Below are 18867 nucleotides of genomic sequence, written 5' to 3'. Positions count from 1 at the left end.
GTTGGCCTCTTCTCAGCCTACTCTCAGGGATCAACCGGCCCTCTCCGAACCAGCCTGGGTTCAAGGTTTGTCCCAATCAGTCTAGAGATTGGTGCAGCTCCCTACATTACATGCTGGAGCCCTCAGCTAAACGCGAAATACCCCGGCACGAGGGTTCAATTGGGCTATGACTCCCAGTCTGACAACTCCTCGGAGAAAGGAGAGTTGTCCCAGGCATCGGATGCAGAATTCTCCTCGGCTCAGGACGAGCACCTAGCCCAGGTTGATGCGTATGCCTTAGTAAAACCAGTTAAGTCGGTTTTACTTATCAAGGATTCAGATGCCTATCCAGTTTCGGAAGCGCCCCTCTTCAAATATAGAAAGAAGGAACAAGCGGTTTTGCCTCCATCTGCTCAGCTGGAGTATATTCTGGCGGAAGCCTGGGCGCATCCTGATGCAAAATTCTTGGTATCCAGACTGTCCTTCTATCCTTTTCCTCCGGGGGATCAAAAAAGATGGGAATCTTCTCCCCCAGTAGATACACACATTGCACAATTACTGAAGTCAACCACACTTCCCATCCCGAATGTGACCTCTCTCAAAGGGGTATATTTTATAAACTGCAGGTTTTTAGAACTGGAGTTGTTGCCCATAGCAACCAATACGATTCTAGCTATTATATTCTAGAAGGTGCTAGATAAATGATAAATACAGTAGAATCTGATTGTTTGCTATAGGCAAACTTCACAAAAACACGGTACAGATGTGTCCTAATAATCTCATACATCTAGCCTCCTTGTGCGTTAAACAGCCCTTCTAGTCGCGCCAGGCGTGACTCGGTAGCACTGAACATCTTTCCTTGTGACTTTTTACCTTGAAATGTTTTTTATTTGCACAGTGATGCAAATATTTAGCACTAGCAGCTCCTACTGTTTAGAATGATATGCGGCATGACTATATTCTGAGTGACTGCGGGTGTATCTGCAAGCGAAAATGAGAGATATGATAAGAACAAATGTATCAATTGCATAGAACCTTTAAAAGGTCTGGACAGAAGACCACGTGGCCGCCTTACAAAGCTGAACAGCCGAGGCGCCACGGTGAGCTGCCCACGATGGACCCACAGACCGAGTACAATGAGCAGTAACAGAAGGCGGTACAGGAAGGCCCTCTTGAGTGTAAGCCTCAGATATCGTCATACGAGTCCACTTGGCCAATGTCTGTTTATTGGCTGGCCATCCCTTTTTGTGAAAACCACAGAGGACAAACAAGGAGTCTGATTTCCAAAGGGAACTGGTACGGTCCACATAAATCCTGAGAGCATGTACCACATCCAATGAGGCCTCACTTGCCGAGAGGTCTGGGGAGTGAAAGGCCGGAACAATAATTCCCACATTAATGTGGAAAGTAGAGACCACCTTAGGAAGGAACCCAGGGCGGGTCCGAAGCACCGCCCTGTCCTGGTGAAAGATCAGAAATGGGGAGCGTCAGGAGAGCGGCCCCCAAGTCTGACACCCTTCTGGCCGAAGCAATGGCCAGAAGAAATATAGTCTTAGCTGTCAACCATTTGAGATCAACTGAGGCCAGCGGTTCAAATGGAGGACTCTGGAGAGCCTTAAGGACACCAGTCAAATCCCAAGCAGCCACAGGAAGGACAAAGGGAGGCTGAATCCGCAGGACACCCTGCAGGAAACTACGAATGTCCGATAAAGGAACAATCCAAACAGAGAGCCGAAATATGCACCTTCAGTGAGGCTAAGCGGAGACCAAGGTCCAAACCCGCTTGAAGGAAAGCCAAAAGCCAAGGTATCTTAAACACCAGAGGGTCATAACCCCTGGGACGACACCACTGAAAATAGGTATGCCACACTTCGCGATATATACGAGCTAGAAAGGAGTAGTGGAGCGCTGACTTTGACTGACCAAATATATGTTCAGAGAAATTAACTTATATTCAAAACATTTTTAATTCATATGCCAATTTCAAAAAAGCTGCATATAGCCATAAATTCATGATAAATTGCAATCAGAAATAGACAAATAAAATCAGAAGCCTGACGAAATGGCATCTGGCCGAGAAACACGTTAAGCCACGCCCCCTGATGTCATACCAGGAAGCAGCCAGCGATAACACGCTGTGAAGCCACGAGCAGTAAGGATACAAGCCAGCACAAACAGACTGCATGAACGCGATCTACAGAACTGAGACACGGCTTACTACAAATCAGCTGTTGGCGCTACATCTATCGGGACACTGGGCCTGATTCAGACTCGTTTGCTAGATGCGTATGCTCGCTCCCAGCGTATGCAAATTCGGCTAAGTGACGGCATGGCAGGCAATCGCACGGCAAGGCATAAGCATGCCAACTATGTCTTGGCGTGCGATCACTTTGTGTATGTAGACGCCCATCAGCGTGTCTTAAGACGCCCACTAGTGCACATCATCTCCAGGAAGTGTATGCAACCATCGGTATATCGTGGATCATCGGAAGCAAACACAGCACTTGTGGTTGACTCTACCCTACTGCAAGCACTGCGAGCACTTCAGTGTAAAATACAACCAAGTGACGTGTACAATGACACATCTTTGCTAATTATGCATAAACCATAAAACTCTGTTTTGACGCCTGCGTTCGCAGCACCACTCTCCCATTCACAAGCACCTTCCCCTGTTACCACCCACAAACGGCACATTCTGTCACTCAAAGTAGCATCCAGTCTGTGTACTACGAGTGCAAGATTCCCGATCGCAGTGACTGGTTCGTGCATTCGTATATTTCCGCATGCGCAGACGGGCAATGAGCGTCCGCAACTTAGCGAACGTGTCTGAATCAGGCCCACTGTGCACAGTGAGTAATCCCTCTCCAAAGCGGAGATAATACAGCCTTATTACCGGAGGTGCATGATAACGGTGACATACCAACTCTTGCTTGGCAGTAGCTGGATTTACAGCATAAAGATCTTTGGGAGACAACGCAATCTATGGTTTATATTAAAGTAATTCCTCAGTGTCTGATCAACATTTGAGGTTCTTACTAATATTAAGTGTGATACAAAAGACACCATATTAACACTACCTATTATTCTTGCTGCTAATTAAAGACTTATTAACTGTTTGGCTGCTGAACTCACATGCTTTGACTGCTAATTAAGCTGAACAGCGCATAACACACTTTTTCATTACTAATCCTGGTTGACACATTTTTACTATTGTATTTTCCTTTTCATTATATGAATTGATGTGTATTATATGTTGTGAATACTATAGGTCTTTTATCTAATTGATTTTATCTGTCAATTTCTGATGGAGATTTATCATGAATTTATAGCTATATGCAGCTTTTTTTAAATTGACATATGAATTAAAAATGTTTTATTTATAAATTAATTTCTCTGAACATATATTTGGTCAGTCAAAGTCAGCGGTCCACTACCCCTTTCTAGTTTTTTTAATATCTCATAATATAGGAGGGTCAGCTCTTCCAAGTGGTAGTGAGTGACATCTATTAACAGTATACCTAAATCAAATCGTCACATATATTTATAGCGCCTAATAGGTATTTCTTTTTCTGTTTGTATTTCTTATTGATATACGAGCAGAGGCTGGTTTACGTGCTCTGAGCATGATACTGATCGCAGAGCTGGAGAAACCTATGGACAGTAGGAGGGAAGTCTCAAGAGCCACGCCGTCAAAGACAGACGACCCAGGTCCAGGTAAAGGAAAGGACCTTGAGACAACAGGACCGGACGTTGAGGCAACAGCGACGGAGTGTCAGTGGAGAGACTCTGAAGATCTGAGTACCAATGCCGTCTGGGCCACACTGGAGCCACCAGCAGGACAGTGCCTCTTTCTTGTTTGAACTTCCGAAGTACCAGAGGAAGAAGGGATTGGAGGAAACTGGTATGCAAACTGGAAGGTCCACTTGACTGACAGAGCGTCTACCAAGAGAGCCTTGGCGTCTCTTGTCTTGGACCCGTATCTTGGCAGCTTGTGATTGAGTCTGGAGGCCATGAGGTCCACTTCTGGAAGGCCCCACTTGTCCACTAGGAGTTGAAACACCTCTTGGTGAAGAGATCATTTCCCTGGATGCACGTCGTGACGGCTAAGAAAGTCTGCTTCCCAATTGAGAACTCCCGGAATGAACACTGCCGATATGGGTGGGAAATGGGCTTAAACCCAGGTCAAAATGCGTCACACCTCTGTCATTGCCGCCTGACTTCGAGTTCCTCCTTTATGGTTGATGGAAGCCACAGTAGTGGCGTTGTCTGACTGAACCTGCACTGGATTTCCATAAAATATCAGTCTGGCTAGCTGGAGGGCCCTGAAGACCACCCAAAGCTCCAATATGTTGATTGGCAGGGCAGATTCCTTTGCTGTCCATCAACCCTGAAAAGTGTGTGGACTGTCACCGCGCCCCAACCTCTGAGACTGGCATCCGTCGTCAGAATTATCCAGTCCGGGATGCAAAAGGAGCACCCTTTGGTGAGGTGATCTGTCTTCAACCACCAGGATAAGGATAGACATACTTCTGGAGAGAGCTCCATTATCTGTGCTTTTATCCGATGGGGTAACCCGTTCCACCTGGAAAGGATCAATTTCTGCAGAGGCCTGGAATGGAACTGGGCATACTCCACCATGTCGAATGTCGACACCATGGATCCCAGCACCTGCATTGCTGAGTGCATCGACACCCGACGACTGTGGAGACATCTGCGTACCTGTTTCTGCAAATTGGAGATCTTTTCTGGTGTCAATAAAATCCTCTGCTGCTGGGAATCCAACAGTGCTCCCAGATGGAGCATCCTCTATGATGGTATCAGTGATGACTTCTTCCAAATGATTAACCACCCTTAAGTCTGTAGAACAGGTATTGTAAGCTGAAGATGTTGGTGGAGTACTTCTGGAGACCCTGCTAACAACAGGAGGTCATCCAGATATGGTAGCAGTCAAGACACCTTGTCCCCGCAGATGGGCCGCCATGATAACCTTGATAAACACTCTAGGTGCAGTGGATAGGCCAAAGGGCAGATCCCGAAACCGGAAATGTTGCTGCTGTACAGCAAACCGGAGACACCGCTGGTGAGATAAAGCAATCGTAATATGCAGGTATGCATCCTGAATATCCAGCAACACCATAAAATCCCCAGGTTCCATAGCCAGTATAATTGAGTGTAGGGTTTCCATCCTGGACCAAGATACCCTGAGGAATTTGTTCAGGGATTGAGGATAGGCTGACAGAATCTGTTCGGTTTCTGAACCAGAAAGAGATTGGAGTAATAACCAGTTCCTCTCTGAGGTAGCGGGACAGGGATGACAACTCCTCCTTGAAACAAGGATTGCATGGCCTTCTGGATTTGAAATGCCTTGTCTTTGTCTGACAGAGGACTTGTGCAGAAAAACTGATTGGGAGGCCTTCTGCGGAAGGAGAGGGCGTACCTGTAAGAGACCACTTCTCTTGCCCAAGTATCTGTGGTGGTCTGACACCGACACTGGGCAAACTGAAGAAGTCGGCCTCCCACCTCTGGATCCCCCAAGGGGAGGCCCGTCCCGTCAGGCTGAGGACTTGTGATCAGACTTGGCCGCTGGACGTCTGGTACTCCAGGCCTGCTTCTTGGGCTTGGTAGTCTTTTTAAGGGCTGACTGCCTAGGAAAGGACTGACCCTTAGGCTTACCTTGGGGGCGAAAGGACGAGGTCCGAGATCCAGATGCCGAAGGCAGACACGCAGACTTAGCCGCTGCCATAGTATCCACAATCTTGTCCAGGTCGGGACCAAACAAGATCTTACCATTATAAGGCAAACACTCTAATCCTTTCTTAGAGTCCGCATCTGCTCTCCAATAGCGCAGCCATAAGGAACGGCGAGCTAACACCGTCGCAGCCGAAATTCTGGAAGTTAAGAGGTTGACAGCCAATGCAGCCTCATTAATATATGCAGCTGAATCACGGAGATTACCCACTAGAGTCACTTGATCTGTGGAAGCATCTGAAGGAAAGGACTCCTCTAAGAAGTCTGCCAAGAACTTCATAGCCTTGGCCACCCAGGAGATAGTTATGGCCGGCCTGGCCCCTGAAAAAGAATACATTGACTTTAAACAAACCTCTGCCTTCCTATCAGTAGTATCCTTTAAGGAGGATATTGACAGCATAGGTAGAGTATCACTTTTAATTAAGCACATCACATGAGAATCCACTGCAGGAGGCGATTCCCATTTGGTACAATGTTCCTCAGGAAAGGGATATGTATAAGCCAGGCGTCATTGAGGCTGGTATCGCTACCCAGGCAATTACCAAGCCACTTCCATGTGCATTACTAGCTGATCAGATAAAGGAAATTCCGCAGAGGTAACCTTTATCTCCTAGAACAGAGCATGTTTGGACCGGGGAGTAGGCGGTTCGTCCTCCTCTATAACTAAGGCTGAACAGACAGCACGTATCAAAGCAGGAATATTGTTCTTAGACCTAGATTCCTCCTCTCGCAGAGAGGGCTCAGAGTTATCCGCATCTAAAATCTCCCTGTCATCATCATCATATAGTGTAGACTGAGATGACGGCATAGGCCTTTTAGCCGGTCTAAGGGGTTTGTCCCCTGCAACATAGCCTGAAGGGCAGTAGAGGTATCCGCCAGGTTCTGCACTGTAGTAGTGTATTCACCCATGGAGGAGGCACTGGGGGGGGACCTGCATGGGTGCAACCTGTGGAGGCAATCCCTGTGACAGAAAAACCGATTGCTGTTGAAACCCTATAGAGGGAAACACAGGTGGTACTACCAAACGACCTGCAATGGACATTAATGCCTGGGCAAATGATGCCCAAGGAGACTCCTGCGAGGTGGCTGAGACTACAGAGGAGACTGGAGGATTATAACAGCTCACACATAAACCCTCTAGCACCATGTCTCCCACACCTAACCCTGCTGGACGTGATATACTGGACGGCAGGGCTGGAGTAGAATCATGCACATCATCCCCACTTTCAGACATTATAGTGAAGGAAGTGTACACTGTATGTGACAAACCACACAGATCTTAATATAAATGTGAGGTATAATAGACACCCTGACAAACACTTGTACTGTAAGGGCTCAGAAAGAAAGGAAAGGTATAGTAATATTTGACAGGATGAGTTATGAAACACAAACAGGCAGCGCTAGCATCAAGTCACATATAATGCAGAATAAACACCTGCACAATGGCACTACAAATCAACTACCCAGACTTAATGTCTGGTAGGCTATAATGTTACATACACTGACCAGGAGGTGAGGAATGTAGGGGGACCGGGCCTACACAACTTCCCTGAGAAATCTGCAACTTTCATTGAAAGAAAATGGCCGCCGGAGACCTCAGAGGGGGCGTACCCGTAAAAGGAGTGCTGCCTCAGCTAAGCCAGACCGCAGTGGAAAGGCACGCTGGGCAGAGGGGAGGAGCCAGCTTTAAAACCGGGAAAGCTGCTTCCCTTTGCCGGCAATTAACCCCCGGGATGCTGGCTTGCGCACCAGCTAATGTCCCGTGCAGTCTACTGGAAGCGCAGGTTGTCTACGCTCCACTGCCATCATCCCCTAGTCCATCCCCAGAGAGGTTATCCGCATATCTTACCTGCTCACCGTGCGTCTGGCTGCAGTTCTGGGAATCCCGCGGGGCCTGGCTGGCACAGACCCCGGGGTCCCGCGGCGATCCCCGGATCTGTACCGGCGTCTCGGTGCCGGCGGGGTGATGGAGCGGCAGCGTGGACGTCCTCTGGACTGCCCAACACTGTCCGCTCTTAGCAGAACAAATCTTGAAACTTCTGGGGCTGTAAATAGCCCCCTGCGTCTTCAGTGACCCGCCTCCGGCCGGGCACCAAACGAAACTGAAGTGCCTCTGGCTCCGGGGCGGGATATAGGGAGAGTGGCCCGATGCATCATGGGAGAAAAAAAATTAACTGCGTGGTGCCCGGATGTCCAAGCCATCACCAACACCCCTAGGTCTCCCTGTGGAGCCTATGGACCCTGAAGAAGAATGCTACGTTAGAATGTCAGCGGCCGTAACACTGTAACGTAGCGTTTCGCATGCAGATCTCACACAGAACATAGGCATGCTGCATATCATTTTAATCAACAGGAGCTGCTTGTGCAAATAAGATGCATTTGAAGGTAAAAAGTCGCACGAAAATACACTTGGCACTACTGATTTACACAGAGCTCCGGACATTATATGTAGCGCGACTAGTAGCGCACGGAGGATAGATGTATGTTGAGACATCTGTACATGTCAGATCTTTGTCAATATTCATCATTAACAAAAACATCCCAGTCTTCCATAATCTCAAAGTGGGGCTCCAAAATGTGTTAGTTACAGCGTTTATACAAAGGTATCTGCACTCGATGCCACTCTTTTGATTACTGAATAAGTGGCATACACATTATGGAGTCTTTGAAAATGAAACACAAATCAGAGCTCCCCTTTTAGGATATGAAATAAAGAAGGGCAAATCTCCAACAGTCACTTTGCATGGAATATGTGATGGTACTTCCCACAATGAATTCCATAATAAGTTCTTTTCACCTTTCACCTCGATGTACTGCTGCCACATAGGATCCAGTTAAGGACATCCTGGACTTGGGAGAATCCACCCAGGACTTACCATATACTTCCATGCACTAAATTAGGCCTAACCTTCACTTGTGATGGTTTTATGTTATATTCTAAATAAATTGCTATAACGGTTTTACACTTTGAAAAGTTGTTTTTATGATTTTATTTCAAAGGCATGGATATTCCATATACCCTATTTACAATGACGTGCGGGGAGGTAAATGGCTGGGGAGGTACTGGCTAGTAACAGAGACATATTTACAGAACCCGAGGGTTCATGTGGGCATTATACAAAGATGCAGCAGTATATAGTGCTGGAAATTTGATGAGTTTTGATCAGGGATGTACAGAAAAGTTAGACAGGGGAGGCAGTGCCTCACCTGCCATCTACTTTTTACTCCAGAGTTTTGACTATAAAAATGATTAGAATAATACAAATAAGATATTTATAAAATAATTTTCTTTACAATTTTCTTTTAATTTTGTTAGTAAAAACTGTGGAGAATACCTACAGTAAGTATGAAAGGAAAGGCTCTGCCTCACCTGCCCGTACATCACTGCCTATCTGCAAGTTGAAAGGAGGTGTGGACAAGCTAATTGATCTTTACTGATGTGTAAGAATTTTTTTCAGATTGTATGCCATTGATGAATATATTTGTATGGAAATATTTCAGTCTTTTTGAGGTGAAAGGTGAAAGGTGAAAAGAGCTAATTTTGGAATCCATTGTGGGAAGTTCCTACACATATTCCATGCAAAGAGACTGTTTGAGATTTGTCCCTAAATATATCATATAATAAAAGGGAAGCACTGATTTGTATTTAATGTTCATTGATTTTTTGGTGGTGGGTGATCACCACTAATAAATTAAACTGGACCTCAAGTTTAAAGCAGAGGAAATACAACCTTTGTTCTGTACATTGTGAAGTTTGGACTGTTAGAGCAATTAATACAAATACTACCAAACACATTGTTGGAAGCCTGCCTTTAATTCTGATGAAGAATAACTAAATCAATTAGTTTTATATAATAATAAACTTATTATTATATTAGTCAGCATAATTGGAGACCAGATATTACATGAATTAAATGGCTACACTGGATGTTCACTTATATTATTAAAACAATAGGCTTTAGCCCGTTAGGAGAACTAAATGTGCTGCATGTATTAGGTATGTACTAGGGGTGTGCACCGGCCACTTTTCGTGTTTTGTGTTTTGGTTTTGGATCTGGATCTTTCTTCGTGTTTTGGATCTGGATTGGTTTTGCCAAAACCACCCTTCCGTGTTTTGGGTTCTGGGTTTTGTGTTTTGGATCTGTATTTTTTTGAAAAAAAGCATAACAACAGCTAAAATCACAGAATTTGTAGGTTTTTCTGCTCCTATGCTATTATTAACCTCAATAACCTTAATTTCCACTCATTTCCAGTCTATTCTGAACACCTCACACCTCATAATAGTGTTTTTATGTCCAAAAGGTTGCACCGAGGTAGCTGGATGACTATGCTAAGCGACACGAGTGGGCGGCACAAACACGTGACCCATCTAGGCGTGAAACTGCAGTGGCAGACAGGATGGCAGTTTGAAAAACTAGGCCCCAAACTGTACATAATGCAAAGAAAAAAAAGAGGTGCAAGATGGAATTGTCCTTGGGCCCTCCCACCCACCCTTATGTTGTATAAACAGGACATGCACACTTTAACAAACCAATCATTTCAGTGCCTGGGTCTGCCACACAACTGTGGCTGAAATGATTGGTTCGCTTGGGCCCCCACAAAACAAGCTGGCAATTAATGTGTCCCTGCACAAACTGGCTCTACGGAGGCAAGATGTCATCCTCATCCTCCTCATCCACCGATTCCTCACCCTCTTCAGTGTGTACATCCTCATCCTCACAAAGTATTAACTCGTCCCCACTTGAATCCACCACCACAGGTCCCTCTGTACGTTCTGGAGGCTGGTCTCCCTGGAAGAGCTGATAATTCATTTTGATGAACATCATCTTCTCCACATTCTGTGGAAGCAACCTCCTACGCCTTTCGCTGACAAGGTTCCCGGCTGCACTAAACACTCTTTCGGAGTACACACTGGAGGGGGGGCAACTCAGGTAAAATAGAGCCAGTTTGTACAGGGGCCTCCAAATTGCCTCTTTTTCCTGCCAGTACAGGTATGGACTGTCTGACATGCCTACTTGGATGCTGTCACCGATGTAATCCTCCACCATTCTGTCAATGGTGACAGTATCATATGCAGTGACAGTAGACATGTCAGAAATTGTTGCCAGGTCCTTCAGTCTTGGTCCTGCCTGCCCTGCATCAACGCCAGCGGGTTGCTTAGGATACCTAAGTTTTTTCCTGGCAGCCCCAGTTGCGGGAGAAAATGAAGAAGGAGCCGTTGACGTGTCACGTTCCGCTTCAGCTGACAGTGTGTTCACCAGCAGGTCTTTGCACCTCTGCAGGCTTGTGTCGGCCGGAAAGAGAGACACCACATAGGCTTTAAACCTAGGATCGAGCACGGTGGCCAAAATGTAGTGGTCTGATTTCAACAGATTGACCACCCTGGAATCCTGGCAAAGCGAATGAAGGGCTTCATCCACAAGTCCCACATGCCGAGCGGAATCGCTCCATCTTAGCTCCTCCTTCACTTTCTCCAGCTGCTTCTGCAAAAGCCTGATGAGGGGAATGACCTGACTCAAGCTGGCAGTGTCTGAACTGACTTCACGTGTGGCAAGTTCGAAGGGCTGGAGAACCTTGCACAACACGGAAATCATTCTCCACTGCGCTTGAGTCAGGTGCATACCCCCTCCTTTGCCTATGTCATAGGTGGATGTATAGGCTTGTATGGCCTTTTGCTGCTCCTCCATCCTCTGAAGCATATAGAGGGTTGAGTTCCACCGCGTCACAACCTCTTGCTTCAGGTGATGGCGGGGCAGGTTCAAGAGTGTTTGCTGGCGCTCCAGTCTTCGGCACGCAGTCGCTGAATGGCGAAAGTGGTCAGAAATTTTTCGGGCCACCCAAAGCGTCTCCTGCACGCCCCTGTCGCTTTTCAGAAAATTCTGCACCACCAAGTTTATTGTGTGAGCAAAACATGGGACGTGCTGGAATTTGCCCAGATGTAATGCCCGCACAATATTGGTGGCGTTGTCAGATATCACAAATCCCCAGGAGAGTCTAAGTGGGGTAAGCCACTGGTCGATGATTTCCCTCAGTTTCTCTAAGAGGTTGTCGGCGGTGTGCCTCTTACTGAAACCGGTGATACACAGCGTAGCCTGCCTTGTAACGAGCTGGCGTTTCTGAGATGCTGCTACTGGTGACGCTGCTGCTGTTGCTGCGTAAGGTGATACATCTACCCAGTGGGCTGTCACAGTCATATAGTCCTTAGTCTGCCCTGTTCCACTTGTCCACATGTCCGTGGTTAAGTGGACATTGTGTACAACGGCATTTTTCAGGACACTGAGGACACTTTTTCTGACGTTTCTGTACAGTCTCGGTATCGCCTGCCTAGTGAAGTGGAATCTAGACGGGATTTGGACCCGGGGACACACTACCTCCATCAATTGTCTAAATCCCACTGCACTAATGGCGGATACCGGACGCACGTCTAACACCAACATAGCAGTCAAGGCCTCAGTTATACGTTTTGCTTCAGGATGACGGCTGTCGTACTTCATCCTCCTCGCTAAGGACTGTTGGAGCGTCAATTGTTTAGTAAAAGTAGTGGTGTTCCTACTTCCTCTCTGGGATGATGAACGACTCCCAGCAGCAGCAACAGCAGCAGCGGCAGCAGTAGGCGTAGCAATGCAGGATCCTCCGGAGGAATCCCGGATAGGAGAGTCAGTCATGCCAATGATATGGCCTGCAGGACTACTTCCGATCCTGACTAAGGAGGAAATTGACGAGGAGGGAGTTGACGGTGTGGTTTGCAGGCGTTGGATACAACAGGACCACGGGATTTAGGTGTCCCTGGACTGCTTACGGTCTTAGCCAAAGTTTCTGAACTTGACAGTAACTTTTTATGAACGCGCTGCAGGTGCCGTATAAGGGAGGATGTTCCTAGGTGGTTGACGTCCCTACCCCTACTTATTTCACCTTTACATATGGTACATATGGCAAGACAGTTGTTGTCCGGATTTGGATAGAAATATTGCCAGACCAAAGAGGTGGAATGTTTGGTCTTCTGCCCAGGCATGACCGTGATGGGCTTTTTCATCCCACGGACAACAACTGTCTCCCCCGAAGCCTTAACTCTTTTGATTTTTTTAGTGGGAGGAGGGCTTCCATCGTCATGTGAAGCTGAACCACTAGTCATGAACATACTAGGGATCGACCTTAGCCGTTTCTTGCCACTCCGTGTCGTAAATGGCATATTGGCAAGTTTACGTTTCTCTTCAGATGATTTAAATGTTTTTTTCAAGGTCATTTTCCTGAACTTTGTCATTTGGGATTGTATGTGCCCTCTACTATGACATTGGGCATCGGCCTTGGCAGACGACGTTGATGGCATGTTATCGTCTATGTCATGACTAGTGGCAGCAGCTTCAGCACTAGGAGGAAGTGGTTCTTGATCTTTCTTTTATTTTTATCGGAGAAAGTTTGGTCCTCCATTTATGTTATATCGATTTGATATATACGTGCGGCTAAACACAGAAAATATTTTTTTATTTTTGCTGGAGAGTAGTGCACTTCGTGGGTTACACCAGCCTTTAAGAAATGAGCCAGCCAGCTCTTTACTTATGGGACACAGGCGCACCTTTGGCGCTGCTCCTTTGTTAATGCACGTGCGGCTACTGCGCACACAATTCACAAACACAGAAAATAATTTTTTTTTTGGTTTGGACTGGAGTGTACTTTCGGGGGTTACAGCACCCTTTAATGGTCAAGCCAGCCTGCCCTTTACTTATGACACAGGCGCACGCTTGGCACTACTTTCTTGATGCACGTGCGGCTACTGCGCACACAATTCACAAACACAGAAAATAATTTTTTTTTGGTTTGGACTGGAGTGTACTTTCGGGGGATACAGCACCCTTTAACGGTCAAGCCAGCCTGCCCTTTACTTATGACACAGGCGCACGCTTGGCACTACTTTGTTGATGCACGTGCGGCTACTGCGCACACAATTCACAAACACAGAAAATAATTTTTTTTTTGGTTTGGACTGGAGTGTACTTTCGGGGGTTACAGCACCCTTTAACGGTCAAGCCAGCCGGCCCTTTACTTATGACACAGGCGCACGCTTGGCACTACTTTGTTGATGCACGTGCGGCTACTGCGCACACAATTCACAAACACAGAAAATATTTTTTTTTTTGGTTTGGACTGGAGTGTACTTTCGGGGGTTACAGCACCCTTTAACGGTCAAGCCAGCCGGCCCTTTACTTATGACACAGGCGCACGCTTGGCACTACTGTGTTGATGCACGTGCGGCTACTGCGCACACAATTCACAAACACAGAAAATAATTTTTTTTTTGGTTTGGACTGGAGTGTACTTTCGGGGGTTACAGCACCCTTAACGGTCAAGCCAGCCGGCCCTTTACTTATGACACAGGCGCACGCTTGGCACTACTTTGTTGATGCACGTGCGGCTACTGCGCACACAATTCACAAACACAGAAAATAATTTTTTTTTTGGTTTGGACTGGAGTGTACTTTCGGGGGTTACAGCACCCTTAACGGTCAAGCCAGCCGGCCCTTTACTTATGACACAGGCGCACGCTAGGCACTACTTTGTTGATGCACGTGCGGCTACTGCGCACACAATTCACAAACACAGAAAATAATTTTTTTTGGTTTGGACTGGAGTGTACTTTCGGGGGTTACAGCACCCTTTAACGGTCAAGCCAGCCGGCCCTTTACTTATGACACAGGCGCACGCTTGGCACTACTTTGTTGATGCACGTGCGGCTACTGCGCACACAATTCACAAACACAGAAAATATATTATATTTTTAGCACTTGGGGGGAGCACCCCTGATGGACAGAGCACCCCCTGGACAACACTACAGCACCTCTTTAGGACTGGGACACTGCACAGGACTTTGGAGTGGACACAGCCCCTATGGAGAACTGACTGCACAACACAGTCCAGCCAGCCCCTATGGACTTTGAAGTAGTGGACACAGCCCCTATTAACAACAGCAGCACAGCACAACACAGCCAGCCCCTATGGACTTTGAAGTAGTGGACAACAGCAGCACTACACTACACTACACTACACAGCCCTAACTCCCACCCTCCCTCTTCACTGTCCACAGCCGAGTGAGAAAATGGCGCCGACGTGGGTACCTTATATAGGATCCAAAACCCGCGAGACTCGGAAGGCGGGAAGATGACGTTTTGCCTCGATTTCAGAATCCGAGTCAGGCGGGAAAAGTCGAGCCTGACTCGGATCGGACTCGGATCGGGGGGGCTCGGGGGGGTTCGGATTTCAGAAATCCGAACCCGCTCACCCCTAGTATGTACCATACGCCAGGCATCAAGGATGTGTCACAATCCATGCATCAAGGATGTGAGTAAATATAAGCATGAAATATGAAATTAAATTATGTTTTTTTAGGCTCTGAATCCCACTAAACAAGTAGATCGGTGATTCCGGACCAGTGTGTCAGGACAGGTGTGTGTGTCACGATACCGGCCTGGATGGATCACAATAATGTACAGTATCACACATAGAGGATATGCAATTAGATTTATGCTATTTTAATGGTACCTGGCACAAAGTAGCTGGAATGAACTATGATTTTCAAATATTCTGGTATTATTAGGCACTGTATTGTAATGCTCGAAGACAATGGATTGTGCAGCTTCTGTGTCATGTCACCACTAAGGCTGGGAAGTTTTAGAAGTTAAAGACTGTGTTCTGGACAGGGGGTCAGGCCCAAATTACAGCAGTAGATTTTTCTGCCACAGTTAAATAGACCCAGCAACGTGCCTGTTCCACAGATGTAAGTAGCAGGGAGCATTGTGCGCTGAGTACCTCATTGCTGATCCCAAGGGCTCTCTGCAGTGAACACTGATATTTCCCCATCCGCAGTGAGAATTCTCGGTAATGTTTATTCACAGTAGTCACCCATTTCTTCAGCTCTGTGGCATGTACGTGGCCTTTCTCCACAAAGCTGTCTGCCAGCTGGATCAGGAGTCGCACCTTCTCCTTGGTTTGCTGTCAGCACAGAGAGAAAGTTACATAAATTAATGGATGTAAGTCAGATCACATTTTATGACTATTGTATGCAGAAATCCAGGTAATTCCAAAGGGTTCACACTTTTTCTTGCTTCTGTGTACAAAGTAAAATCACTTTATTTACTAAACTATAACATTTCAGTAAGTCCTGGAGTTAATTATCCCACGACACGAAGCAGAATGTACTTCATTTCTGTGTCTAGCGCACTCAGAGGTCTAGGCTTCCGCTTACCCTAAGCAGATGAGGTATATAACAAGTATATATCTAAAATTAAACGCCATCAGGTGTAGTTTGTCCCAATAAGCAGCTGTAAAAAAGGGGAAACTCAATACCCACAAAACTAAGTGTAAAAAACAAAATACAGGGATAGAAAATCTCAGTATTCATATAACAATGGTCCTAATTATAATAAGTAATCAACAGAACAATCTTGGATAGAATGTTAAAAACAATCATTCATTTAATAAAAATGACTAAAAGCATAATAGCGACATAAGCACACAGTAAAAAATGTCACATATATAAATAACAGTTTAGGTGCACAACCTTGCATATATGTAAATGCAGGAGCTTTGCATGCAGCTCAAATATGCGGAATGTATGAAAAGTTTATACTCCCTGGCTAAGGAGGACTGATTTGAGGTCTGAACTTTTTATACATGCTCCATTTGTTACTGTGTGCATTCTTATGTCGCTATTATGCTTTTAGTCATTTTTATTAAATAAATGATCATGTTTTTTTAATTCCATCCAAGATTCTTCTTTTGATTACTTATTATAATTATGACCAATGTTATATGAATACTGAGATTTTCTAGCACTGTATTATTTCTTGTTTTCTCTGCTTATCCTAACACTGGAATATTTCCAGAATCTGTCAGTGAGAGAAATCATTTACCAAATAGTTTGGGGAAATTCAGAGTCTAGAGGCAGTCCAAAAAGCCTTGTTCTGGATGTCTGAGCGTTCAGCAACCAGTATTTCAATACTACAACATGAGTATGTTATAAACAAAAGAACTGTAAAAGTCGTATTGAGGATACTGTAAAGATTTCAGATGGGAAATAAACACCTCTACTAATGTTGCGGCGTTGGAAGATAATTTGACAGTTCCAGAAAAAGGAAAAATTTGTATAATAATGAGGACAGTTCAGGAGTAAGTTCCTGAGTAATTATGGATAACAGCAGTTAAATATAACAAGATAAGAAGGTCTCCTGATATGACAGTTTCAATTTGAATTAACAGTAAACCACTGCCTTATAACCTGTTCCCCATCCCTGACCCATGATGCCATTTAAGAAGCTGAAGTCTAGTCACTATGTCATTCTCCAGATTTCACCAAAAGGCCCTTTATACCTTTGCAGGAATGCGGAAGTCCTCATATTCTTTAAGCAGACCCTGAGTTTCTTGCAGGCTTTCCCCAGTACTGGTGTGCATAGATAGGAAATGCTCCCCAGCCTCCTGAATCCAATCTAATGCCTGCAAAGAAAATCAAGTCTATAGCAATGATTGAGGCGATAACTGAAACAGAGCTATTACACACTTAAACAAAATAACCAACAATAACCTTATAGCAGTTTACTCTGTAATAAATTGGATTTTTGAATATGTTAAATAATTTTCTCCGATTCCATAGGGGACACTGCAAGTGATGCAAGGAGCCTAGGCACTTTTAAATTTACAGTACCCCTGAAACTCAGATTGCTATCCCCCTCTGTACCCCACTTAACTGGTTCTTGATTCAGCTTTTAACTAACAAAGCACAAAAGGACAGATGTGGAGTAAAACAAAGAGGAGATCAATAACACTGTCTAAAAGAGACCAAAATAGTGGTGGACGTAGAAATTTAGAACAGAAAACAGGAGTGAGATGCAGGTTTCCCAGTATCACCCATGGAATCTGAAAAAAAACAGAAATTTGGTACTTACCGTTAAATCCATTTCTCCGATTCCATAGGGGTGATGGGTGGAGCCTAGCACTTTAAAATTCTTTTGAATAGTAGTTTCTCCCCCCTCTATACCCCACTGGACTCCATTAAGATAACAAAGCCTGAGTGGTGACAGAGAGCAAAACAAAAGAGGAAGGATACAAGGAAAAGGAGGAACCAACAGTAAAAAATGGTGAAGAAGGACCAAAGATATTAACAAAAAATATAATACATTAACAACATGCAGATGGAACAATGCACTGCAAGCAACAAAATGCAGACTTAACATACAAGAACAGTGGCAGGAAGGACCAGTGATCCAGTGTCCCCTATGGAATTGAAAAAATGGATTTAACGGTAAGTACCAAAATCGTGTTTTCTCCTTCATCCACTAGGGGACACTGGAGTTGCACTGGGGACGTCTCAAAGCTTCCCTCCCGGGTGGGAGAGCACTGAGAAACCTGCAAAACCCTGTGACCAAAACCAGAATCAGAGGCCACAAAGGTATCAAAATGGTAGAACCGTAAAAAAGTATGGATCGAGGACCAAGTGGCAGCAAGGCAAAGTTGGGATGCAGAAGCACCTCTATGCACAGCCCAAGAGGTAGGTAGGTGGATAAGAAGTAGGTGGAGTCCGACCATTGGCCACATAAGCTTGACGAATAACCAGATGGATCCATCTGGCTAGAGTATGCTTAGAAGCAGGCCAACCCTGTTTGGAAGCATCATACAATACAAAAAGGGAATCTCCCTTGCATAAGTCCCCTTGAGTCACTTTAGGGAGGGCTTCTGCCTATAACAACCTCCCGTTGTTCCCATAGAGTATGACACACTCACTGGTATTTAGGATGCCCTGGTCTTAACCTCTGGACAGTAGGGATTTATACAAACAGCAAACAGTTCGCAAGGTAAAATTGGAGTAGTGGTACAAAGGTAATAATAACCATTGTAGCAGCCTGCAGCCATGGACACAAGCAAGATAGAATGCACAATAATAAACAGGACGCGTGGATATCAGCAATACTAAGTAATAATATTGCAGGGAAATTACCACAAAGCAGTGTGCACTGCGGTCAATAACAGAATACGATGGCATATAAATACAACTAACTATAGTAGTGGCAATCACAAACAACAAATATATGCAAGATGGTAGCAATAAACTCAGATACACATGCAGCTGGCAGCATGGAATTGCAGCATAACATA

At 45.4% G+C, this 18867-nt stretch overlaps 1 protein-coding gene across 3 annotated transcripts in view; it reads right to left on the bottom strand.

Annotated features, from left to right (window-relative positions):
- KALRN (kalirin RhoGEF kinase) overlaps positions 1-18867 on the bottom strand; it is a 1228991-nt gene that overhangs the window by 578498 nt on the left and 631626 nt on the right. For all 3 annotated transcript variants that reach the window (XM_088460751.1, XM_088460749.1, XM_088460750.1), the window contains exons 21-22: positions 17089-17211; positions 15529-15711 (exon numbers count right to left, since the gene is read on the bottom strand). In XM_088460751.1, the coding sequence (XP_088316877.1) occupies positions 15529-15711; positions 17089-17211 (306 nt within the window). The remainder of the gene's footprint in view (positions 1-15528; positions 15712-17088; positions 17212-18867) is intronic.

This window comes from Taudactylus pleione, unplaced genomic scaffold (assembly GCF_031769625.1).
Source record: "Taudactylus pleione unplaced genomic scaffold, aTauple2 ptg000977l, whole genome shotgun sequence".
NCBI lineage: Eukaryota > Metazoa > Chordata > Amphibia > Anura > Myobatrachidae > Taudactylus > Taudactylus pleione.
The sequence above is the reverse complement of the archived record's forward strand: the minus strand, read 5'-3'. Positions and strand labels throughout refer to the sequence as shown.